Consider the following 26,242-nt stretch of genomic DNA (forward strand, 5'->3'; position numbering starts at 1 on the left):
CTCAAGCCCATCAAACACCATTGGGATGAAATGGAATGGCGAATGCGAGCCAGGCCTAATCGCCCAACATCAGTGCCCGAACTCACTAATGCCCTTGGCTGAATGGAAGCAAGTCCCCGCAGCAATGTTCCAACATCTAGTGGAAAGCCTTACCTGAAGAACAAAGGGGGGACCAACTCCATATTAATGCCTGTGATTTTGTAATGAGATGTTTGACGAGCAGGTGTCCACATACTTTTGGTCATGTAGTGTATGTTCTACAGCGTCTTGGTAATACCTTGATTTATAAAAGACACATGCCCTGTAAAGACCACTGTGTCATTGAAGAAGGGTCATGAATATGTCCATCCCCAGGTAAGGTAAGGTAAGGTAAGACTTACCCACAGTTATAATGACATGATGTGTCTCTTCAACGGTCCTTGGTATCATGTGTCTATATTCGTGTCTGTGCATCCGTTTACCCATTGGCTCATAACGTAGTCCTGGGGACTACAGAGGACCCTTACTCATGTCCAGGTATTGGATTTCACCTGTGGCTCTGAAGCGCTGAGATTCTGATCAACATCCTCCCCCTACTTTCATAACAATTATCACAACTCCTATGGTACTGACACTTCAAGTCCACGTATGAGCAATTTCATTGTCTGATAAGAGTAACATTTATAGACATTAATAAATCTTGTCAAAATCAATATGTAATCTATTGTAACTTTGGGCAGTATGCCTGTTTGATATGAATTCATATAGGAAGTGGAAAATGATGTGCCTTGCATCCTCTGATCTCCCTGGTCATTACCCCATTGCTTGTTCTGATTGGCTAGTGTCAGTCCCTTACCACACAGTTTTACTGCCTCTGCTCCTGCCCTGCTCTGTGGCTCACCATCGAAGTCCAAAGATCGCTGCCTGCAGTGTTTGCTCAAGCTTTGTGCCATTACACTGAATGGGATCCCGTTCCGTTACCTACTGCTGACTGTGGCTCCCCCAGCCCCTCACATCCCAGCACTGGGACTCCACCTTTTCTGCTCTGCTCCTGCCTTCTACCTAGGGGTCTGTGAGGAGCGCCTCTGTCTGCGTCTACATCTCGGCCTGTGTCTGTGTTTGACCAGACGGAAGCATAGCGCTGAGTGAGAGAACTGGGAGTCATTGGTATTGTACTTTCTCCCCGCTCCTCTGATTTGTACCTATCTGTGTGTTTTGCTGAAGGACCTTGCCGTTCCTAAGGACTCTGATACCATTCTTCTCACTGACGTAAGTGACTGTCATGATTGGATTTGTCATTTTTATGACTTTCTACTGATACTGCTGCTAACAATGTGGTGAACCTGTGTCTGGGGTCTAGGAGGGAGTCTGTCTACAAGTTCAGAGACTTCCGAGATACAGTGTTTGGCTATTGAGTAAAACCGGATCAAAGTCGAATTGACCTCCAGCATCTCAATTATCTTAAACACAATAAATCACTGTATCCAAGTGTATTTTCTGGTACAATGAAGGGAGTAGAGATGTCCAATGTGAGTCTCAACTAAAACAAAAATGAATGGAATACTGTGTGTGTGTAGTTTATGGGTGTGGGAAAGCATTGTGATTACCTAGTTTGTTTTGGTTTGGGGTGTTGTGGTGGGCGTGGGAGGAATAGATCACCTTATGACCTCTGGTTTGGAGTTGTGAATACAGCTGTCGATTTGTCAGTTTCTGCCAAAAAATAAATGTAGCTGTGGTGATTGAACTACACAGTGTCATGGTGACAACCCTGTTGACATTATGAACGCACAGAGACTTCAAGTCGTCTGACCCATTATTGTAATCCCATTGTGGAAAGGAAAATTGTTCCGTTGAGAATCTGAAATGGCAAATTATATAAGTGGCTTATCATGTGATCTCCATTGCTAAATACTATAAATACATACAGATTAAATACAGTTTATGTAATTCTAATGCTTTCCATTTAACTTAAATAAAAAGTGTGGGCTTTTTTAATATGAGGTTGAGCTGGTGGCCCCCATCACGAAGGACCTAGAAAATGGATAAGAAGAGAGATAAGATAACTTGAGAGGAGCTTTGTGAATATACTGTAGGGAATACCAGGTCTAATGTTCAGGGTTATGAGCTATCTCACGTGTAGTGACTCAGTATGAATTATCAACAGGATATTTTTCTCTGGTACTAAGCGTTGATAAGGATTGGCGCTACATCTCAACATGACAAACAGTGCATTTGGAAAGTATTCAGACCCCTAGACTTTTTCCAAATTTTGTTACTTTACAGCCTTATTCGAAAATGGATTAAAAAAGGTTTTATCCCCTCATCAATCTACACACAATAGAGCTCTGTCAGAGTGACCGTCATGTTCTTGGTCACCTCCCTGACTGCTCAGTTTGTTGGGGCAGCCAGCTATAGGACAAGTCCTGGTAGTTCCAAACTTCTTCTATTTAAGAATGATAGAGGCCACTGTGTTCTTGGGGACATTCAATGCTGCAGACATTTTCTGATACCCTTCCCCAGATCTGTGCCTCGACACAATCCTGTCTCGGAGCACTACGGACAATTCCTTTGACTTAATTGCTTGGTTTTTGCTCTGATATGCACTGTCAACTGTGGGACCTTACGTAGACAGGTGTGTGCCTTTCCAAATCATGTCCAATCAATTGAATTTACCACAGGTGGACTCTATTGTTTAGAATAAGGCTGTAACATAACAAAATGTGGAGAAGGGGTCTGAATACTTTCCGAATCCACTGCACTCTACCAGTGAGTATAGAGGGAAGAAAACGTAAGCCATAGCACGTTAATGTAGAAGAAACTAGTATGGTACAGTCAATGTCTTTATGAGGGACTATAAATTGGACGTGCTATGATCAGATTTGTATTTTCTTCTCTTTTTGGGTCATTACACCAATTAGGTGCTTTTTGAGTAGTGTATCTTGGTAAAAGAAAAAATGTTATATTTCACCTAATTTTAACATTGTTTCATAACGAGCACATGCTCAACTTTTAAAAAAACAACCTTTTTCCACCATCTCAAGAGGTAGTAAGTGCCTATTAAGTGCCAAATAAAAGGCAACACTTTATTTGGATAGTCCATCTGTAGGTGGTCTACAGACTATTTACTGACTATCAGAAACATTTCAACCATCTCCTAACCTTAACCCTAACCTTAACCCTAACCCTTATCCTGACCTTATTCTAAACCTAACCGTAACCTTAGCAAGCAAATCCCTTCATCACAGGGGGAATGGAAGCTTTTTGTGTGCAACAGGGAGGAGGAATTAAATGCAAGCTTCAGATTATAATTTTTGTATTATTAATATTACGTTTCTAGCCGGTCTGTCTATGGTTGACGTGTTATGCTCGAACTGTTCAGTTTTCCACCACAACATACCATATATATATATATATTTTTTTAAGAGTAGACCCAGATCACCTGCTGTTACAGTATAATTTGACTATTAGATGTTCAATGTCTCTTTAGATTTTTTTTTTAAAGGAGTAGTTTCAACATGTTAAAACAAGACTTAAAATGAGAGACAGGGTTTGTTTTATTTCAAATCAAATCAAATCAAATTGTATTTGTCACATACACATGGTTAGCAGATGTTAATGCGAGTGTAGCGAAATGCTTGTGCTTCTAGTTCCGACAATGCAGTAATAACCAACAAGTAATCTAACTAACAATTCCAAAACTACTGTCTTATACACAGTGTAAGGGGATAAAGAATATGTACATAAGGATATATGAATGAGTGATGGTACAGAGCAGCATAGGCAAGATACAGTAGATAGTATCGAGTACAGTATATACATATGAGATGAGTATGTAAACAAAGTGGCATAGTTAAAGTGGCTAGTGATACATGTATTACATAAGGATGCAGTCGATGATATAGAGTACAGTATATACGTGTGCATATGAGATGAATAATGTAGGGTAAGTAACATTATATAAGGTAGCATTGTTTAAAGTGGCTAGTGATATATTTACATCATTTCCCATCAATTCCCATTATTAAAGTGGCTGGAGTTGTGTCAGTGTCAGTGTGTTGGCAGCAGCCACTCAATGTTAGTGGTGGCTGTTTAACAGCCTGATGGCCTTGAGATAGAAGCTGTTTTTCAGTCTCTCGGTCCCAGCTTTGATGCACCTGTACTGACCTCGCCTTCTGGATGATAGCGGGGTGAACAGGCAGTGGCTCGGGTGGTTGATGTCCTTGATGATCTTTATGGCCTTCCTGTAACATCGGGTGGTGTAGGTGTCCTGGAGGGCAGGTAGTTTGCCCCCGGTGATGCGTTGTGCAGACCTCACTACCCTCTGGAGAGCCTTACGGTTGAGGTCGGAGCAGTTGCCGTACCAGGCAGTGATACAGGAACAATGGTGGCCCTCTTGAAGCATGTGGGAACAGCAGACTGGTATAGGGATTGATTGAATATGTCGTAAACACACCGGCCAGCTGGTCTGCGCATGCTCTGAGGGCGCGGCTGGGGATGCCGTCTGGGCCTGCAGCCTTGCGAGGGTTAACACGTTTAAATGTCTTACACACCTCGGCTGCAGTGAAGGAGAGTCCGCATGTTTTCGTTGCAGGCCGTGTCAGTGGCACTGTATTGTCCTCAAAGCGGGCAAAAAAGTTTTTTAGTCTGCCTGGGAGCAAGACATCCTGGTCCGTGACTGGGCTGGATTTCTTCTTGTAGTCCGTGATTGACTGTAGACCCTGCCACATGCCTCTTGTGTCTGAGCCGTTGAATTGAGATTCTACTTTGTCTCTGTACTGACGCTTAGCTTGTTTGATAGCCTTGCGGAGGGAATAGCTGCACTGTTTGTATTCGGTCATGTTACCAGTCACCTTGCCCTGATTAAAAGCAGTGGTTCGCGCTTTCAGTTTCACGCGAATGCTGCCATCAATCCACGGTTTCTGGTTAGGGAATGTTTTAATCGTTGCTATGGGAACGACATCTTCAACGCACGTTCTAATGAACTCGCACACCGAATCAGCGTATTCGTCAATATTGTTATCTGACGCAATACGAAACATATCCCAGTCCACATGATGGAAGCAGTCTTGGAGTGTGGAGTCAGCTTGGTCGGACCAGCGTTGGACAGACCAGCGTTGGAGCCTCTTGTTTTAGTTTCTGTCTGTAGGCAGGGATCAACAAAATGATTTTAAAGTGAATCACTAATAACATTAAATAAATAATCATCTTTAAAAATGACTGTCAAAGCAACAAAATAACTAGGGCTTCACAATGAGGGTGAAAACTTGGAGAAATGTGTGTCTGTGTTAAAATCTTCCCAGAAGTCACAGAGGGTCTTTATTGAATTGTGCATGTGGTCTATATTAAAGGCCCTTAATTTTATATAACAGGATTTAAAAATTAAATATTTGTGCACAAAAATGACTGAAAATATAAAATATAATGGAACGACTCTTTGAACACATTTCAAAGACTCCCAATGGAACAAATTACACTGTACTAAAGATGAGTCATAGTTTGGCGACGTGGACTAAGATATTCCCAGGGACTATGGTTTATTTTAATTTTAAAAGGCTCCAGCGACAGGTATCCAGAACAACATTTATGAAAATCATATTTCAGGGAATCTTGAAAGATGGAACAATCTCAACTTTTCTTCACAAATATTTGTCTAAATATGAACAACATTTGAAATATACATTTTGATAGACCAAAGTACAGTATCATCTATCACCATGTAAAGGAACAATATCCTGATAAATCCATTTAGTTGCATTTTATGTCACCTCTGTCAGACACCATAAAAGGCATTTAATTTCTGCATGTATTGTTCAGCAAGTGATAAAAGGCCTTGATTGTTTAGTTCTAACATTAGATTAGTCAAATATGTAATACAAATCTCCAAACATATTTTTGTTTTGTGTTATAGCTTTATATAATGCTCCAGGGCTCATTTATTTAGCTTTTTGACATGTTTTTCTAGATTCAGAACATAAAACAACATTTATAAAGCAAACATTATACATTACTGTAGTTCTAGAACTGCAAATACTTCAATAAGTTAAGAAGATGTTGCAGAACAGTGATTCAAATAAAAAATTCTGAATATCTGTCCCTAAAAAAAACTTCCATTTACAAAACAGCCTATTTGGCATTGATATGAGTCAGAAACATTTATTCTACTGTCAAGATTGACTACAAAGGGTAAATAGGATCATTCTGGTCATAAAGTCTGTCTCGTCCAAAACAGCCTATTTGGCATTGATATGAGTCAGAAACATTTATTCTACTGTCAAGATTGACTACAAAGGGTAAATAGGATCATTCTGGTCATAAAGTCTGTCTCGTCCAAAACAGAGTTTTGTGAGACTTGTGGTCGTGACTGCGTCACAAGGTTGGGTTTGTTTCAAACCTGTTTCAATTGTTTCAACACTGCCCACATGCCCAAAGCTGGCAGCACACAAGTAATCATCAATTCAGAGTACAGCGGTACGCTACCCAATCATAATGCCTGTGGTAAATTTGGATCACCTTTGGATATCCCTATGGGTCTAGGTAAGGACCAACGGTCAATTGCACAATGTACATGGGACAATATGTTAAAACTCCAAATTTGAATAACTTTAAACCAACTATAAATTGTAGAAATTAATACACAAATATTGAAAGCATATGTATATTATGGAGAGTGATACTCAGTAATATGCTGTATTGGATTTGCCCCAAACATAACACTTTGAATTCAGACCAAAAAGTTAATTTCTTTGCCACATGTTTTGCAGTATTACTTTAGTGCCTTGTTGCAAACAGGATGCTTGTTTTGGAATATTTGCATTCTATACAGGCTTCCTTATTTTCACTCAATCAATTACAGTAGGTTAGTATTGTGGAGTAACTACAATGTTCTTGCTCCATCCTCAGTTTTCTCCTATCACAGCCATTAAACTGTAACTGTTTTAAAGTCACCATTGGCCTCATGGTGAAATCCCTGAGCGGTTTCCTTCCTCTCCGGCAACTGAGTTAGGAAGGACACCTTTATCTTTGTAGTGTTTGGGTTTATTGATACACCATTCAAAGTGTAATTAATAACTTCACCAAGCTCAAAGGGATATTCAATATGTGATAAAAACAAATGTACCATTCTAGGTTCTCATCTTTGCGAGTCAAAAAAACCTACCTGGTCTTTGTGGTTGAATCTGTGGTTGAAATTCCCTGCTCGACTGAGGAACCTCACAGATAATTGTATGTGTGGGGTACAGAGATGAGGTAGTCATTCAAAAATCATGTTAAACACTGTTAAAGTCCTTGCAACTTAAGAATAACTCTTGTTAAGAAATGTTTAACTCCTGAATTGATTTAGGCTTGTCATAACAAAGGTGTTGAATACTTATTGACTCAAGGCATTACAGCTTTTCAAGATTCCACTTTGACATTATGGGGTATTGTGTGTAGGCCAGTGACAAAAAAAAATCTAATTAATTTAATACATTTTAAATTCAGGCACTAAAAACAAAATGTGGAAAATGTCAAGGGGTGTGAATAATTTCTGAAGGCACTGTACATGTTTTTGCCTCTAAAAATGCAAATTCAACACAAACATATCTAAAATATGGAAAATTATTCAATAAAAAATCTTAAATAAAAACAACCATTCTCTGAGATCTTTCAGTACTCAGCACGGAGTTGACAAAGAAACTAATTAAAATGTACATATTTTAACAAATGTATATTCTATCTTAAAGTTCCAATGCTGCCTTTTTTATCATGTCAAATGATTTCTAATTCAGTACCTTACTGTGATTGTTTTCAATTGAAGATGCACTTTGTAGAAATCGCTCCGCCATTTCCTGTTTGCAAAAATTCTAATAGTTCACCTAATTTCAGTTAATATTCATTATTGCCAGTTTTGAGAATTTTAAAAACATTTTCGGAGATTTTGAAATATGGATCCTTTGCTCAGGACAAGGGCATATTCCACTAAATGTAATTTTGTTGTTTAAAATAATGTCAAAAAAATTATATAAAACAATCAACTATAAAAATAAAGTTTCCCTGCCTGACAAGGATTGTCCCTACTTTCAAGAATCCCTGATTTAGTTATTGAATTAGGCCTCCTCCAGGATCCATTTCATCTGTGTATGAGAAACATGTTCATAGAAACCTGCTCCTTGTCCAAAACTTAAAAGACAATCCCTATAAAGCCCATTAGAGCACCTCTGTAACAATATCAATGCTCTAATGTTGCTCAATTTCACCTAGTCAATTCTCTGTGTTCATTTAGATATCAGGAAGCTCACTCTTTGCTTAGGGAACAGGTGTGTGCCTTTGTCTGTGGGCAGAAGGATATGTATGGAGGCGGGGGCAGTGATTAACTCATTATCGCTCTCATCAGTAGTGTAAAACTGATAAGAGTGGTCGTTACCAATGACACTACATTTAAAGTAAGAATAAGAAAATAAGAATTTGTTCTTAACTGACTTGCCTGGTTAAATAAAGGTTAAAAAAATGTTTTTTTAAATAAAAATATAGAAGACCTATGTGAGTACATCACTGCAAGGCTCACCATGAACTTGTCACAATACAATTATAGCTGTTCTACACTTGCTGTTCCACACATTGGTTAGAGAATATAGACCTACTACACCATCTACTGCATCTTGCATGTTCGGCCATCGCTCATCCATATATTTTTATGTACATATTCTTATTCATCCCTTTACACTTGTGTGTATAAGGTAGGTGTTGTGAAATTGTTAGATTACTTGTTAGGTATTACTGCATGGTCGGAACTAGAAGCACAAGCATTTCACAACACTCGCATTAACATCTTCTAACCATGAGTATGTGACAAATAAAATTTGATTTGATTTACTAGAGTAAATGAGACCGTTCCTGTTGTTAAATAGTTATAGTGTACTGTAGCTGCACCACCCTTGTATGAAGAAATCCTGGTCAGGAATGTTCCCAACCTTGCTTCTCATAATTTTAGATTACGAGTTTCACTATTATTCCATTATGTTTCTAGCTACTATTCCACATCACCCATCTATTTTTTTTCTCCCAGGTGGAATATGGAAGTGTTGAGGTGAACATGGGGTCCCTACTGTCACGGTTGGGCCTGGAGTGTGGGGGGAAGGCTGTGAAAGGTGAGTTAAATGACCTGTTGATGTCTGATGCCCGCTCTGGTGCGGAATTTATTATTTTACTGCCACACCTGTGTCTCAGCCCTAAAGTATGTTAAAACCAGAGTTTATTCGTGGAAAAGTTGCTACTTTGATGGCCACACCAGTGATCTTTAAATGATGTTGTGTTTCCACCTACAGAAGAAGAAAGACACCTACGAGCAAATGACCGAGAACTCAACTTGTCTTACAAGTACGCTGTGAGTACTGGGGTTGACTATTCATTCCAAACCAACGTTTACATGATGTGTGTCTGCGTATATGTTGTATGCATGTTATATATGTTTTCATGTGTATATGTCACAGTAACACGTTCCCCTCTTGCTCCCCATGCAGGACAATGCCATCAAAACCTCCAAATACAACATATTCACCTTTCTCCCGCTCAATCTGTTTGAGCAGTTCCAGAGACTGGCCAATGCCTACTTCCTCTTCCTCCTCTGTCTCCAGGTAACCTTTACACAGTCTCATAATGCAGCCGCTCTAAGCCGTATCCTCTCACTGCTGCACAGGGCTGAGTCCTGTAGACAAATGCACTGGGACTGTACGCCTACATACTATACCTGTTAGGAGAACATCCATATGACACAATGTACATGTAATTGGACATCTTCACTGGCTTTCAACAGACATTAGATATGCTTCTCTGAACTCTTTTGATTTGAACCAGTTCTAATATCTTATCCAGTTATCGTTCAGCATATCTACGTACGATTTAGATAGCACCAGTCCAAGGCCAAATCAAGGGAATCATTGTACACATATTCAAACTCCTGAAATATACAAAAAACGTACATTGAATCTGAGTGCAAATGTGTATTTCTTCATAGTATCCACGTGAGCGTCCTCATGCCAATGGAGCTGGCTGCAGGCCTATACAGTTCTAGAAAACATTAAGGACAGAAAAGCCTCAATTTGTCAATTTGTTGGGGCATGGACTCTACAAGGTGTCGAAAGCGTTCTACAGGGATGCTGGCCCATGTTGACTCCAATGCCACAGTTGTATCAAGGTGGCTGGATGTCCTTTGGGTGGTGGACCTTTCTTGATACACACAGGAAAATGATGATTGTGAAAAACCCAGCAGCGTTGCAGTTGTTGACACAAACCGGTGTGCCTGGCACCTACTACCATACCCCGTTTAAAAGCCCTTAAATATTTTGTCTTGCCCATTCATCCTCTGAATAGCACACACATAAACCATGTCTCAATTGTCTCAAGGCTTAAAAATCCTTCTTTAACCTGTCTCCTCCCATTCATTTACACTTTTTGAAGTGGATTTAATAAGTGACATCAATAAGGGATCATAGCTTTCACCTGGAGTCACCTGGTCATGGATAGAGCAAGTGTCCTTCATGTTTTGTGTACAGTGTATAGTAGGGAGTATAGTAGTACAATATAGCAGCAGAAAGGTGAGTTTTGTCTCTCCTGGCTCCTCTCAGAGCATCCCAGAGGTCTCGTCCCTGCCCTGGTACACCACCGTGGTCCCCCTGGTCCTGGTGCTCTCCATGACCATGGCCAAGGACGGCAGCGACGACATGGTGAGCTCAACATCTACTAACTACAGTATTAAGACTGCATGCAGGAGATGGTCCACGTAGACCTGTTTGTCGTCACAATTATGTACATGTCCTGGTCTCCAAATCCTTATTCTCTTTCCGTTTCCTTCGCCTGTGTAGAACAGACACAGATGTGACAAACAGGTGAACAACCGGCAGGTGGAGGTCCTCGTTGAAGGAGAGTGAGTCTCTTTTTGCTGTTGTTGTGTAAACCAGATTCTCCGTGCTTGGAAAGTGCTTGAATGTCAAAGATTAGCAATAGTCTCAAGAGGGAGAGGCTACAAGGGCACGCCTGGTGCCCAAAGTATATAACGTATGTCGCGCAGCGAGAGTTTAGTGGGGATGAACGGATTCGGTTCAGTCAGTCATCATAATGAGACCTCAATTTGGATGTTAAATCACGAGACAGAGTCATTGATGCGAGTAACCAGTCTTGTTCAGTACATTGCGGTACGTCCGGGTATATCAAGCACACCGGTAAAAAACACTGGTGCTGCAGTTATTAACATTTACCAACAGATGGTATCAAGGTGCCATCTTACACCCATAACAACCTCCCCAGCTTGCTTAGTTTATGCTTGTGACAAGAAACTTGAATTTGAAACTTGCCTACTGAAGTTGGGACTTCGGAGAGTTTTCAGAATCATTCCGTTTTTATAGGAGTAATTGTTCCTTATTTTTAATAGAAATGTAGACGTTAATGCCGTAGTTCTAGGCTACATTGAAAATCACTAGTATAAATGTCCTTTAGCTGTCACCCTGATATTGGCTACACTATCTAACTACTTCCCTCTCCTTAATCCAGGACACCAGTCCGCAGCAAGTGGGAGCATAGGAAACACTGTGCCAATTTCAAAGATTTTACTGAGTTACAATTCATATAAGGAAATCAGTCAATTGAAATAAATTCATTAGGCCCTAATCTATGGATTTCACATTGGTTGGTCACAGATACCTTAAAAAAAAGATAGTGGCGTGGATCAGAATACCAGTATCTGGTGTAACCAGACACATCTCCTTCACATAGAGTTGATCAGGCTGTTGATTGTGGACTATTGATCAATGGCTGTGCGAAGTTGCTTGATATTGGTGGGAACTGGAACACGCTGTCATACACGTCGATCAAGAGGATGTAAAACCTGCTCAATGGGTGACATGTCTGGCCATGGAAAAACTGGGGCATTTTCAGGGTCCAGGAGTTGTGTACAAATCCTTGCGACATGGGGCCGTGCATTATTACGCTATAACATAAGGGTGATAGCGGCGGATTAATGGCTCGATAATGGGCCTCAGGATCTCGTCACGGTATCTCTGTGCATTAACATTTCCGTTTATAAAATGCAATTTTTTAGCTGCTCGTAGTTTATGCCAGCACATACCATAACCCCACCACCACCATGGGCTCTCTGTTCACAACTACTTGCCCACACGATGCCATACACAATGTCTGCCAACTGCCCGATACAGTTGAAACCAGGATTCATCCGTGAAGAGCACAGTTCTCCAGCGTGCCAGGGGCCATCGAAGGTGAGCATTTGCCCACTGAAGTCGGTTGAGCTTCCCTGAAACTGTTTTTGACAGTTTGTGCAGATTATTTGGTTGTGCAAGCGCACAGTTTCATCGGCTGTCCGGATGGCCGGTCTCAGACGATCCTGCAGGTGAAGAAGCCAGATGTGGAGGTCCTGGGCTGGCGTGGTTGTGAGGCCGGTTGGACGTGCTGCCACATTCTGTAAAACAACATTGGAGGCAATTTATGGTAGAGAAATTAATATTTCATTCTCTGGCACAGCTCTGGTAGACATTCTAGCAGTCAGCATGCCAGTTGCACGCTCAAAATATGCCACCCCTGTCATGTCGGTGGATTATCTTGGCAAAGCAGAAATGTAATGTAAACAAATGTGTGCATAACATTTTATAGAAATAAACTTTTTGTGCGTATGGAACGGTTCTGGGATCTTTTATTCTAGCTAATGAAACGTGAGACCAACACTACATGTTGCGTTTATATTTAGTTCAGTATAAATGCATGGCTCTCACTGAACCAAATCCATTCGTGTCAAATCAACTGCGCAAAACACGTCATCGATTTGGGCACCAGGCATGTCCATATAGCCTCTCCCCTCTCAAGAGGTCTATATATTTGTTATGAATGCATCTGGCTGTGACGTTAGTCAGTGTTCTTAGCTTTCTCAAACACCAGAGGTCACTGTAGGCTTGCTTTAGCGCTGCATCATTACATTCTTGCTCTTTTCAGACTACAGAGTGAAAAGTGGATGGATGTTCAAGTTGGGGACATCGTCAAGCTAGAGAATAATCAGTTTGTCACGGTAAGGATGGAGGTGATAAAGGTGTCTGCAGATGGTGATAAGGTCAAAGGGCAGATGTACAATAGAAATACAATCAGCCAGTGAGGTTCACCAGTCATTCTACAGAAGTGAAAATCTAACTGATTTCATAATTTATGGAGTCTCTCTCTCTCTCTCTCCCTTCTTTTGTTGTGTCTATCACTCCTTCTCCAGGCTGATCTTCTGTTGCTGTCCAGCAGTGAGCCTCTCAATCTTGTCTACATAGAAACTGCTGAACTAGACGGGTGTGTCTCTGTGTGTTGCATGCATGCATGTATGTGTTTGCATGTTTGTGTGTGTACATTTCACACCTGTGAAATTTCACTGCCATTTTTAATTGTATCAGCTCTCCCTCTGTGTTTCTCATCCTGCTTTCTTCCTCCTCTAGAGAAACAAACTTGAAGGTGAAGCAGGCCCTGACTGTGACAGGGAAGCTGGAGGATAGCGTAGAGAAACTGGCCAACTTCAATGGTAAGACTGGAAAAAACAGATATATTATCATGGCTTAAAAGTTTAGATCATATGATTTAGAATACTCTTACCTGTTCATCAGTCACTGTTGTATAGTCCCTGAACCTTTCTGTCCCTGTGTAGGCGAGGTGCGCTGTGAGCCTCCCAACAACCGCCTAGATAAGTTCACTGGCACCCTGACCCTGAAGGGAGAGACGTACTCACTGGACAACGAGAGGATACTGCTGAGAGGCTGCACTCTGAGGAACACCCAGTGGTGCTTCGGCCTGGTCGTCTTTGGAGGTGAGCCATATTGGTCCACATAATGACTGAGACATTGCCTATTAGGTTAGGGTGTCCCTTTATATGGCCAAAACTTTCATAAAAAAAAAAATCCTCAACCGATGATAGGTCTATTCATTCTTTTAGGTCCAGACACAAAGCTAATGCAGAACTGCGGAAGGACCACATTCAAACGGACCAGCATTGATCGCCTCATGAATGTGCTGGTGCTGAGTGTGAGTTTGAGTATTATACACACACACATATACACAGACACACACAGACACACACACCTACCTCTTACAGGTTAATACCTGCCTGGCACCCAAACAAAATCTTTCTTTACCCCTCTAATAAATACCGCTACAACTGTTGTTCGGTCTTCCAGATCTTTGGTTTCCTGATGATTATGTGTTTAATCCTGGCCATTGGGAATGGGATCTGGGAATACCAGGAGGGCTCTAAGTTCGCTGCATTCCTGCCCAAGGGGGTTAACGCTCCCTTCTCAGCCTTCCTCACTTTCTGGTCCTATGTCATCATCCTCAACACTGTGGTGCCTATATCTCTCTATGTCAGGTCAGTGCACTTTACATATTCTCTTGGAGTGACAAACATATATTTTAGATATTGTTGTAAAAAATATATATATATATGGAAATTATAATGGACCTACATTCATACAGGTTTTTTGAATGTGTCCAGCTGATAATCACTGAAATGAAAGCTGGACAGTCAGGGAGCATTAAAAAATCATCCCAAAAATATGGATAGATGACTATTTCTTGCCAATTTTGACGTTGAGGAAACATAACCAATTTTCAGTGCGGCCCTCCGGATCTCGTTGAAGGCCACGGCCTCGTGGCAAAATGAGTTTGGCACCTCTGATCTAGTCATTCACTGCATGTGCGTCAAAATTCCCAAACGTGTTACTCTTACTGTGCCTTTGATGACAGGACTGTTTCACCACTAATCATCAAAGTGAATTGATTGCATTTCTTTCTCTCTCTCTCTTTCTTTCTCTTCCTCCTGTGTGTTGGGTGCAGTGTGGAGATAATTCGCCTGGGGAACAGTTTCTACATAAACTGGGACAGGAAGATGTATTATCCCAAGAATGACACGCCTGCCGAGGCCAGGACCACCACGCTCAATGAGGAGCTGGGCCAGATCAAATACATCTTCTCGGACAAGACTGGAACACTCACACAGAACGTCATGACCTTCAACAAGTGCTCCATCAATGGGAAGTCCTATGGTGAGGCCTGGCGCTGGAATACACACACACAAACAGATGTCATGTGTTTACACACACAGATACATTAAGACTTCATTTAATACACATTGGAGCCAATCAGTCACTGTACCATGTAACTGACGAAATGTACTTCTGTTCTCCAGGGGAGTTGTTGGACTTCTCAGGACAAAGAGTGGAGATTAATGAGGTGAGAGGTGGAACAGGGTGTGTTGGGTTTATGGATTTAATGTATGAAAGAACCATCTCTAAGTCCCTTTCTTTGGCAATACGTCCTTACATTCTGTGGCATAAACATTCCTAACCCTCCTTTTTCTCTCTCCGGTAGAAAACAGAGAAGGTGGACTTCTCTTGGAACAACTTGGCAGACCCAAAGTTCTGTTTCCATGACAACCGCCTGGTGGAGGTTGTGAGGGAGGGCAACCCTGAGGTGCAGGCCTTCTTCCGCCTGCTGGCACTGTGCCACACCGTGATGCCCGAGGAGAAGAAGGAGGGTGAGCAAGCGCCTCCTGTTGGATTCACATGTTATTGCATGGGTGTAGGTGACTATGGAGGCTTGAGGTACAAATTGTACCTCACCACAGCCCTATGTCTACCCCTTAATGAGAGAACTATCTGTGATACCAGTGGTTGGGACAACTGTTACCACAACTGTTGCTAGACTAGTCTGGGTACCAGTCTTTTTAGCTAACATTCCACTCTTTGCCATTCCTCTGGCAAATGACAGGAGTGGCAAGGAGTGGAATATTAGCTCGAAAGACTGGTACCCAGGACAAGGTTAGACAAGGTGACAAATGAATCACTCCATTGTGATCTTCTAGGTGAGTTGTACTACCAGGCCCAGTCACCAGACGAGGGAGCTCTGGTCACAGCGGCCAGGAACTTTGGCTTTGTGTTCCGCTCTCGTACGCCAGAGAGCATCACTGTGGTGGAGATGGGAGAGCTGGTCACCTACGAGCTGCTGGCTGTTCTGGACTTCAACAATGTCCGCAAGAGGATGTCGGTCATCGGTGAGTCCAACAAACACTAACAGTTGTGCTTTCACAATTTGAAGGAAATATGTTCTGAAACCATAGCTATCTAGAATGATCTGAATGACATGAAGAATCTATGAATCTATAATGTTTGTTCAAACTTTGGTGGCTTTATTGTAACAGGTTGAGTTTTTTAAAACGTTTTTTTATTTGAGCAAACCAAACCTGATTATATCTTGTGTGGCCCCAAGTGCGCAGTCCAGAGGGCAAGCTGACTCTGTACTGTAAGGGAGCAGACACCATCATCTTCGAGAGACTAAACCCTTCCTGCAGCAACCTAACGGAGGTCACCACCTTGCACCTCAATGTGAGTAACCAGTATGTCTGTGTCTGTGTGTGTGTTTATGATTATGTATTTCTTGTGGACCATGTGAATATATGTTACAAGATCGAGTATATCTTGTGTCCAACCCTGTACATGTGTATAAGACTAACTCTAAACTGTTCCATTGACAGGAGTTTGCTGGAGAGGGTCTGCGTACACTGGCTCTGGCCTACAAGGACATAGACCCAGAGTATATGGAGGATTGGAAACTGCGCCACCATGTGGCCAACACTGCCATGGACGAAAGGGAGGAGAAGCTGGATGCGCTGTATGAGGAGATAGAGAAAGGCCTGCTGGTGTGTACCACAGGAAAAAATATATAATTTCAATGTCTTATCATAAGGCCTACAAGACAATCTACTAGCATAGACTGAATCTTACTGAATCTTACCGTTTGTAACGGTATGTGTGTAGCTGTTAGGATCCACTGCCGTAGAGGATAAGCTACAAGATGGAGTGCCCCAGACCATCGAACAGCTGTCCAAAGCCGACATCAAGATCTGGGTGCTCACTGGAGACAAGCAAGGTGGGTCATCTTCCTTAGAATACACTATCAGGCCGTATCACATCCGGCCGTGATTGGGAGTCCCATAGGGCGGTGCACAATTGGCCCAGCGTTGTCCAGGTTTGGCCGGGGTATTTGCTCTTAACTTACTTGCCTAGTTAAATAAAGGTTAAATAAATCAAATAAAAATCAATCGGCAGATGTTTTTATCTGGCACTTCCTGAGTCTCTTTTCTCTCTGTGGGGAACAGAAACAGCAGAGAACATTGGCTACTCCTGCAACATGTTGAGAGAGGAGATGAATGAGGTTTTCATTGTGTCGGCAAACACAGCAGAGGAAGTCAGAAAGGAACTCCAGTGAGTCCACAGACAGACTATTAGCAGCCACATTCGTAACTTGAAGCACCACAGTATGGCGACATGTAAAAGTACCTCTCTCTCCCTTTCGACCTGACCAGGACTGCGAGGAGGAAGATGACACCTGGTGGAACAGAGGAACCTACTGTCAAGAAGAGTAGAAGTGGCCTGTTTTGTCTTCAAAAGACGGAGACGGTGGCGGATGAGCCAGTGAATGGAGAGTATGCTATGGTGATTAACGGACACAGTCTGGTAAGGACAAGGACCCTGGTGGGTCACAGGACAAGTTACTGGAAACGTAACATATTCTCAGCCCCGATTGATAGATGTAATTACTTTTTTAATGATACAAAAAAATGTAACAATACAAAAACATTTTTTTTTAAGTGAACAAAAGACACACACAAAAAAAAGGAGGAATCTATTGGTTCTAGTGAGGAAAATCGCTGTCTTGACGGCTTGCGTCAATCCTCTGTGTGTGTGATTCTTTGTGTGTGTGTGTGTGTGTGTGTGTGTGTGTGTGTGTGTGTGTGTGTGTGTGTGTGTGTGTGTGTGTGTGTGTGTGTGTGTGTGTGTGTGTGTGTGTGTGTGTGTGTGTGTGTGTGTGCGCGCGCGCGCGTACGTGCGTGGTTCTTGCGAAAACAGGACGTGTTCCAACACTAGTAGAATTGTTCCAATATTTCATGAAGAATCCTTCATTACTTTCCTTCTTCCCATCCCGCCCCATCTCACTCTCCCCCCAACCTCCCTCTCCCTCCAACCTCCCTCTCCTCCCTCTCCCCCCAGGCATTCGCCCTGGAGAAGGACATGGAGATAGAGCTGCTGCGGACGGCGTGTATGTGTCAGACAGTGATCTGCTGCAGGGTGACTCCACTGCAGAAGGCCCAGGTGGTGGAGCTGGTGAAGAAGTACAAACAGGTCGTGACTCTAGCCATCGGCGACGGGGCCAACGATGTCAGCATGATCAAGGGTAGGAGGGAGATGGGGAGACTGGAGAGAGAATCCGATTATATTAATCCAATTATATTAACCACTGACCCCTCTCTCTTGCCCCCCCAGCTGCTCATATAGGGGTGGGTATATCAGGTCAGGAGGGTATGCAGGCGGTGCTCTCCAGTGATTACTCCTTCGCTCAGTTCCGCTACCTACAGCGCCTCCTGTTGGTGCACGGTCGCTGGTCCTACCTGAGGATGTGCAAGTTCCTGCGCTACTTCTTCTACAAGAACTTCACCTTCACCTTTGTCCACTTCTGGTACGGCTTCTTCTGCGGTTTCTCAGCACAGGTGAGACAAAAATGCACACACCGACACATAGAGGCATGACGGAAAAGATGTCTGAGATTATGCTTTGGTTCATTTAGTTAATGATATTTTTGCTAGTGCCAGGAGTTTTTCCTGAGCACATGACCAGGCCAGGAAAAACTCTGCCATGTAATGTAATGTGTGTATGCTGTGTTGTTTTTCCCACAGACGGTATTTGACGAGTGGTTCATCACCCTGTTTAACCTGGTTTACACAGCTCTACCTGTGCTCAGTTTAAGTCTTTTTGACCAGGTAATTATAGTGACATATCTGACATGTCTGTAACGTACGTCAGTGGCATATTATTCACACCAAGTATTTATTCCAATGTATGTACTTAATGTGTTTTGTATTCACGTGTTTATCTTTAGGATGTGAATGATTGGTGGAGTTTCCAGTACCCCCAGCTTTACACCCCAGGCCAGCTGAACCAGTACTTCAGTAAGAGGGCCTTTGTCTACACGGTGTTGCACAGTGGCTACAGCTCCCTGGTCCTCTTCTTCATTCCCTGGGCAGCCATGTACGACACGGTCCGAGACGACGGCAAAGAAATTGTGGACTATCAGTCCTTCGCCCTGCTGGCCCAGACCTGCCTGCTCATCGCCGTCAGCATACAAGTAAGTGCGGGGGAGCGTATTGACTCATGATACAACATACAGTATGGTCAGTTTGTGGTGGTACATAAGTGTCCTGTGAATTGATGTTGGGTGGGGTTACAGCTGAGGCGAAACCATATCCATATAAATACACACACACACACACACACACACACATACACACACACACACAGTGACAGAGTCTGAGGTAGCTGCATGTGTCTTTGTTAAAGCTGGGTCTGGACACCCATTATTGGACAGCAATGAACCAGTTCTTCCTGTGGGGCAGTCTGTCAGTGTACTTTGCTGTCATATTCACCATGTACAGCAATGGCATGTTCCTCACCTTAACCTCCTCCTTCCCCTTCATTGGTGAGTAGTACCCCTCAGCACCCCCCATCCATCCACCTCCTCTCCCTTCATCATTCATGTCTTTCTGTCTGAACGTTTGGTAGTACTGTGGTGTGTATGTTCAGTCGGTGACATCATCTGTCACTATGTAGGTAAGTGTCTGTATCTAAACGCATGTTGCCATGCTGTACTGTATGTAACAGGCACAGCCAGGAACTCCCTGAACCAGCCTAACGTGTGGCTGACCATGCTACTCACCTCCGTGCTCTGTGTGCTTCCCGTGGTGGCATACCGCTTCCTGCACATTCTGTTGTGGCCCACCATCAATGACAAGGTCAGAGGTCGAGGGTCAACACATTTGTCATTGGCATAGAAGATTCACAAATGATTACTTTTCCCTCACTGTCTCTCTCATTTATCCTCATCCCTCCCCCTCTAGGTGAGGTACAAGGTGAGACAGGACAAGGTGCTGCCCCCTACCCCTCGCCGTGTCCAAGCCCGCCGCTCCAGTACCCGCCGTTCAGGCTATGCCTTCTCCCACGCCCAGGGCTACGGTGACCTGGTGACCTCAGGCAAGTTTCTGCGGAGGACCCCAAAGAGCCGGCCAGCCCTCTTCTCCCAGACAGACTCCCCATTGGCCCAGACCCAGCCTCAGTTCTACCGCACCATCAGCGAGCGGGAGGAGCCACCACTGAGTCCCTAGGACTGATGACCTAACAAGCACACAGTGTTCAGGTCATTAAGTCTGAAAACACTCACTCAATCCATTCCAAACATCTATCAAATATCAATCAGCCATGTTTCTTTGAAAAACTTCAACACTTGAGTCTGATTTCCACTGATGTGAGGATGTGTAACATTCTTTGTCAGGATTTCTTTTAAATACAAGGACAACCCCAAGCCTGAATTCAGCATTTATTGCTAGGCATAGAATTAAGAATGAAAATACTGTAATTTAATAGGATCTCTATGGTGCCAGGCTTAGATGTATGTGTAAGTACTTGTAACTGTGAAAAAACTATTTGTGCAAAAATATCATGCTGGGCATTAGTCAAAGTGATAATTATGTGGTATTATGTTCAAGATTTTACAATGCAGATTTATAATATGTTTTATTATAGATGTATACATGAAATGTAGTTATTATTGAGTCATAATGGTGTTATTATACAATTTGGTGAGACTAAAATGATCTTGTTGAATCTTAGACCTTTGAATATTGTTCAACTGACATTCTAGTGAACTGTGTACTCAGGGTCTTGTATTGAGTTATTTATGATACATTAGATTATTATTTGAGATATCATGGGTGCATTATGTCAATCATAGCCTATATCTGACTAACTGACATAGTATATGTATTTTTGTAATATTTGTTGGACCTACATTAAGTTGTCATATTTTTTTAAATCTGTGAATAATGTAATTTGTTTAATGTATGTATTGTCGTTATTGTATGGCAATGTGAAATGATTCTCAATCACTGAAACACTAATCATAGACACTCTCCAATATGATTTCAAGTATGTACTTTTTCAGCATTGTAGGCTACAGCCATAATACATGTTTGATATTTTTGTATTCCTTTTGTTGTTGCGATTGTTGTTTTTAGTCATTGATTATTTTCAAATAGACTAGTCTAAATAGCCTACATGTATTTATATTCGCTATTGTTATTGTTGGAAACGGCTTGAGTGGCAAGTCCTGCGCTGTGCGCATTGGATAGACACGTTGTGACGGAAATATACTGTATACCGCTGACCCGTCTGGCCTCTGTTTTCACCAGTACTAGAAGCGCGGCGCCCTGACTGTTGGAAACCAGGAACTGTCCTGCAACGGTTGGAACTATTAAACAATGTACAACAAAATTATCGATCGAAACCTTCAAACTACCTGCAACATCCACCGTATGTATGTTTAATGTTGTTTATTTTACGTAATACATCACCATTCGAGGGGCGCATGTTTTATTAATCATTCAATTGCATTATGTTGAAGAGTTGGAAGGAAACATATATCGTTATTCTTCTCAATTCTATAATATGCATATGCATCCATTGCAACTTTAAATTGGAAAATTGGGAGAAGATTACAGTGCAAGTTTTTACCTACAGCTGTTAGAATAAAATGTAGGTTAGGAGATTCTTTTCCATGATGCTTTCCTGACAAATGTAAATGCATTTCTTTGTTTTTTTTTATTGCTTTAGTGTGTGTTTATTTAGAATGTTATTTAATGTAAACGGATTTAGGACATTGTAGTGCGACTGGCAAATGGTCATGTGTGTGTTGCGGTAGACTACTGGCATGATGCGGTGACACACGTTCTGGGCTCCGCTGTCAGTTTCTCGCTTTCACACTCGCCCTATTTTACTCGCCTTCCCCATCTTTCATGCAGACCCTATGTCTGAACACTGTGTGTGTTTTGGAGCGTTTTCAGTGCGAACAGAAATTGTATTTGAATTAGGCTACATCATTTGTAATTTGTATTAGGATATAGAATTTGAATTTAATATTTTTTAATTTGTAATGCACAAATGTAATTATAGAATTCATCATTTGAACTTGTATTTCATGATTTGAAACTGAATTGAATTAATATTGCATTACATTTTGAAATTCAAATGTAATTTAATATTCAAATTGAATGTTTATATATTCATTTTCAATATGGTAGATATTGAATTCATTGTCTGTGTATAAAGTTTACATACTATTATTGAATATGTTAATATATTTCATATATTCAACTTCTCAGATGCATTCAGATTCAGTTTTCTAACTCAGTAATCTAAATTCCGATTTAAAACCAGAGACATCATGGTACTTTGGCAGCCAGGAAAAGTAGAGGAGAACAGATAAAACACCGTGGTAAACAGAAGCTTCTGGTGATTTCTGAAGCAAATGTGGCATGTTGAATAAATGTTCTTCTTTATGAATTTGTCTCTACCGTTTGAACTGTTTTGGGTATAAACTATTATGACCCCTTTAATGAAAGCTTAGACTCTCTGAAGCATGGACGTGCCTTTTCTTCCCCTCTATGATGATCACATGCCGCGTACGACACGTTAGAAGGGAGTGTCACAAAAACACAATTTGGCCCCCATAAGAATATAGTTGAATAGCCCTGTCATAACCCCTCGGGATAGTCTTTCCACTCCCTTTTCAATTTTGCTCTTGTGACTGACTGGGTTCGAAACAGGTCTCCTGCATGTCACAAGACTGTGTTAGCCCACTTAGCTAAAGCCTGTAAGTTCAGGTAATTCATATAAAGCTAGCGCTGCTATTCTCTGTTCATCATATATGCGTAGTCACTTTAACCATATCTACATGTACATACTACCACAATCTCAATACTTTGTTATATACCCTTTGTTGGCAATGACAGAGGTCAAACGTTTTCTGTAGGTCTTCACAAGGTTTTCACACACCGTTGCTGGTATTTTGGACCATTCCTCCATGCAGATCTCCTCTAGAGCAGTGATGTTTTGGGGCTTTTGCTGGGCAACATGGACTTTCAACTCCCTCCAAAGATTTTCTATGGGGTTGAGATCTGGAGACTGGCTAGGCCACTCCAGGACCTTGAAATGCTTCTTACGAAGCCACTCCTTCGTTGCCCGGGCGGTGTATTTGGGATCATTGTCATGCTGAAAGACCCAGCCACATTTCATCTTCAATGCCCTTGCTGATGGAAGGAGGTTTTCACTCAAAATCTCACGATACATGGCCCCATTCATTCTTTCCTTTACACGGATCAGTCGTCCTGGTCCCTTTGCAGAAAAACAGCCCCAAAGCATGATGTTTCCACCCCCATGCTTCACAGTAGGTATGGTGTTCTTCGGATGCAACTCAGCATTCTTTGTCCTCCAAACACGACGAGTTGAGTTTTTACCAAAGTGTTATATTTTGGTTCCATCTGACCATATGACATTCTCCAAATCTTCTTCTGGATCATCCAAATGCTCTCTAGCAAACTTCAGACTGGCCTGGACATGTACTGGCTTAAGCACGGGGACACGTGTGGCACTGCAGGATTTGAGTCCCTGGCGGCGTAGTGTGTTACTGATGGTAGGCTTTGTTACGTTGGTCCCAGCTCTCTGCAGGTCATTCACTAGGTCCCCCCGTGTGGTTCTGGGATTTTTGCTCACCGTTCTTGTGATCATTTTGACCCCACGGGGTGAGATCTTGCGTGGAGCCCCAGATCGAGGGAGATTATCAGTGGTCTTGTATGTCTTCTATTTCCTAATAATTGCTCACACAATTGATTTCTTCAAACCAAGCTGCTTACCTATTGCAGATTCAGGCTTCCCAGCCTGGTGCAGGTCTACAATTTTGTTTCTGGTGTCCTTTGACAGCTCTTTGGTCTTGGCCACAGTGGAGTTTGGAGTGTGACTGTTTGAGGTTGTGGACAGATGTCTTTTATACTGATAACAAGTTCAAACAGGTGCCATTATTACAGGTAACGAGTGGAGGACAGAGGAGCCTCTTAAAGAAGAAGTTACAGGTCTGTGAGAGCCAGAAATCTTGCTTGATTGTAGGTGACCAAATACTTATTTTCCACCATAATTTGCAAATAAATTCATTAAAAATCCTACAATGTGATTTTCTGGATTTTTTTTTCTCATTTTGTCTGTCATAGTTGAAGTGTACCTATGATGAAAATTACAGGCCTCTCTCATCTTTTTAAGTGGGAGAACTTGCACAATTGGTGGCTGACTAAATACTTTTTACATTCACACCCCAAATTCACTCCACAGCGACCCCAGTGGTTAAACTGAGCGCAACTGTAGATCTGAGTCCAGTGGCACCATTGTAAAGGACGCCACGATGCCGGTGAGTACCGCTTCCCTATGATATAGCTCAGATGGAGGCTCAAACTCAGGACTTCTGCCTCGTAAACACACGTGACTGCCATCCTGAAGCATTCCAAACCATCGCACTATTGAAAAAGGCCTCCTTCAATGGTGCAAGGTCACTTCAGGCCGAGGGGTGAGTTTCACAGATCCCCATCTGCTACACGAATACATGTTAGATGCGTTAGTTTCAAGTTTCCGGCAATGGTAGTCATAAGGGTAATGTGACTGACTAGGTTAAGAATGTGTTAGCCTGTTGAGCTAAAGCCTAGGCATTGGTCCTGTGACTTGGATGGGTCTCTTCAAGGAGGAGGTCAAAGGGGGGTGAAGTGTAAGACAGGTGGTTCGGTGACCACGCTCGCATAATGAGTAACTTGTCTGAGACCTGAAAAGTTGCATTGCCTGGCACACAGGAGCCCTGGGTTAGAACCCCATCAGTCAAACTAACACGTCTTTAGGTCTCAGGCAAGGTTGCTCATCACACGCATGGATCACCAAACCATTAAATGGGGTGCACAGATCCTTCTGCTTCTGTTTGCCACAGGAAGGGTTGTTGTTGTGCAAAAGGCCTGATTTCGAACCCAGTCAGTTATATTGGTGCCGTGATCTCTGAGTTGGTCAAAGGGGGGTGAAATGTAACAGAGGTGGTTCGATAAACCACACTCTTTTGATGAGTAACCTTGCTGGAGACTATAAGACTTGTGTTAGCTTCCTGAACTCATCCATTTGAGCATTAGCTAAGTGGGCTAACATAGTCTTGTGACATGCAGGAGGCCTGCTTCGACCCCAGTCAGTCACAAGAGCAAGATTAATAGGGAGTGGAAACTGGAATGACTATCCCTAGAAGGGCTATGACAGGGCTATTCAACTATTCAGCCAAATTGCAGTTTTTGGGACACTCCCTTCTGATGTGTCCTGCGCGGCATGTGGTCATCATGGAGGGGAACAAAAGGCACGTCCATGCTTCAGAGAGTCTACGCTTTCAGGAAAGGGGTCATACTAGTTTATAGCCAAAACAGTTCCAACGGTAGAGACAAATTCATAAAGAAGAACATTTATTCAACATGCCACATTGGCTTCAGAAACCACCAGAAGCTTCTGTTTACCAGTGTTTTATTCTATCTGTTCTCCTCTACTTTTCCTGGCTGCCAAAGTACCATGATGTTGTCTCTGGTTTTGAATCGGAATTTAGATGACTGAATTAGAAAACTGAATCTGAATGTATCCGATAAATTGAATATATGAAACTTTGATCAACTTGACATAATAGGTTGTAAACTTGATACACAGACAATGAATGCAATATCTACCAATATATAAATATTGGATTTGAATTTTCAATTATATTGAAATTGAATTTTAAAACTGATTGCAAAAAGTTGAAATTATGATTTTTATTATTCAATTTGTGCATTACAAATGAAAAAATATAAAATTCAAATTCAATATCCTAATACAAAATTATCTAATTCAAATAAAATGTCTGTTCGCATTGAAATGGCTCAATAACACACACATACCTTTCCTAACCTTAACTGCAAAACCTAACCTTAACCCTAAACCTAACCATAGCTTCTAACCCTAGCTCCTAACCCTAACCTAATTCTAACCCTAACACTAATTCTAACCTTAGCCCTAAACACCCTAGAGACAGCATTTGACCTTGTGGGGACCAACAAAATGTCCCCAGTTGGTCAAATTCTTTGTTTGTTTACTACTCTTGTGGGGACTTCTGGTCCCCACAACTATAGTTAAATACGTACACACACACACAGTTTTCCATCCACTCTGTTTGAGAAATATTCTGTTGAAATGACTGAACATAGACTCTTTTTTTTTTTACCCTGTCAGTCACCTTGCTCATTCCATATTACCCCTACCTTACAACAATTGTTTTCACA

The 26,242-nt window shown here is 42.0% G+C and overlaps 1 protein-coding gene across 1 annotated transcript; it reads left to right on the forward strand.

Moving 5' to 3' along the window:
* Positions 1–895: 895 nt before the first annotated feature.
* atp8b5b (ATPase phospholipid transporting 8B5b) lies at positions 896–22,427 on the forward strand. Its single transcript, XM_029653308.2, has 28 exons — positions 896–1,248; positions 9,023–9,104; positions 9,282–9,340; positions 9,477–9,590; positions 10,581–10,679; positions 10,818–10,879; positions 12,952–13,024; positions 13,217–13,287; positions 13,431–13,513; positions 13,637–13,795; positions 13,922–14,010; positions 14,163–14,350; positions 14,818–15,026; positions 15,170–15,213; positions 15,352–15,517; positions 15,845–16,033; positions 16,249–16,364; positions 16,514–16,678; positions 16,797–16,908; positions 17,138–17,243; positions 17,345–17,495; positions 18,030–18,213; positions 18,303–18,526; positions 18,713–18,796; positions 18,916–19,161; positions 19,374–19,512; positions 19,695–19,825; positions 19,931–22,427. Exons 2-28 carry the CDS (start codon positions 9,050–9,052, stop codon positions 20,192–20,194), a joined length of 3,582 nt encoding a protein of 1,193 aa, XP_029509168.1. The 5' UTR covers positions 896–1,248; positions 9,023–9,049; the 3' UTR covers positions 20,195–22,427.
* Positions 22,428–26,242: the final 3,815 nt, after the last annotated feature.

This window comes from Oncorhynchus nerka, linkage group LG4 (genome assembly GCF_034236695.1).
Source record: "Oncorhynchus nerka isolate Pitt River linkage group LG4, Oner_Uvic_2.0, whole genome shotgun sequence".
NCBI lineage: Eukaryota > Metazoa > Chordata > Actinopteri > Salmoniformes > Salmonidae > Oncorhynchus > Oncorhynchus nerka.

Bases quoted from the DNA above. Each gene is read 5' to 3' on its own strand.
- atp8b5b (XM_029653308.2), top strand. From the start codon at position 9,050: ATGGGGTCCCTACTGTCACGGTTGGGCCTGGAGTGTGGGGGGAAGGCT. The intron at 10,680-10,817 runs GTGAGCTCAACA...TCGCCTGTGTAG, and splicing joins AGGACGGCAGCGACGACATG to AACAGACACAGATGTGACAA. The intron at 13,796-13,921 runs GTGAGCCATATT...TCATTCTTTTAG, and splicing joins CGGCCTGGTCGTCTTTGGAG to GTCCAGACACAAAGCTAATG.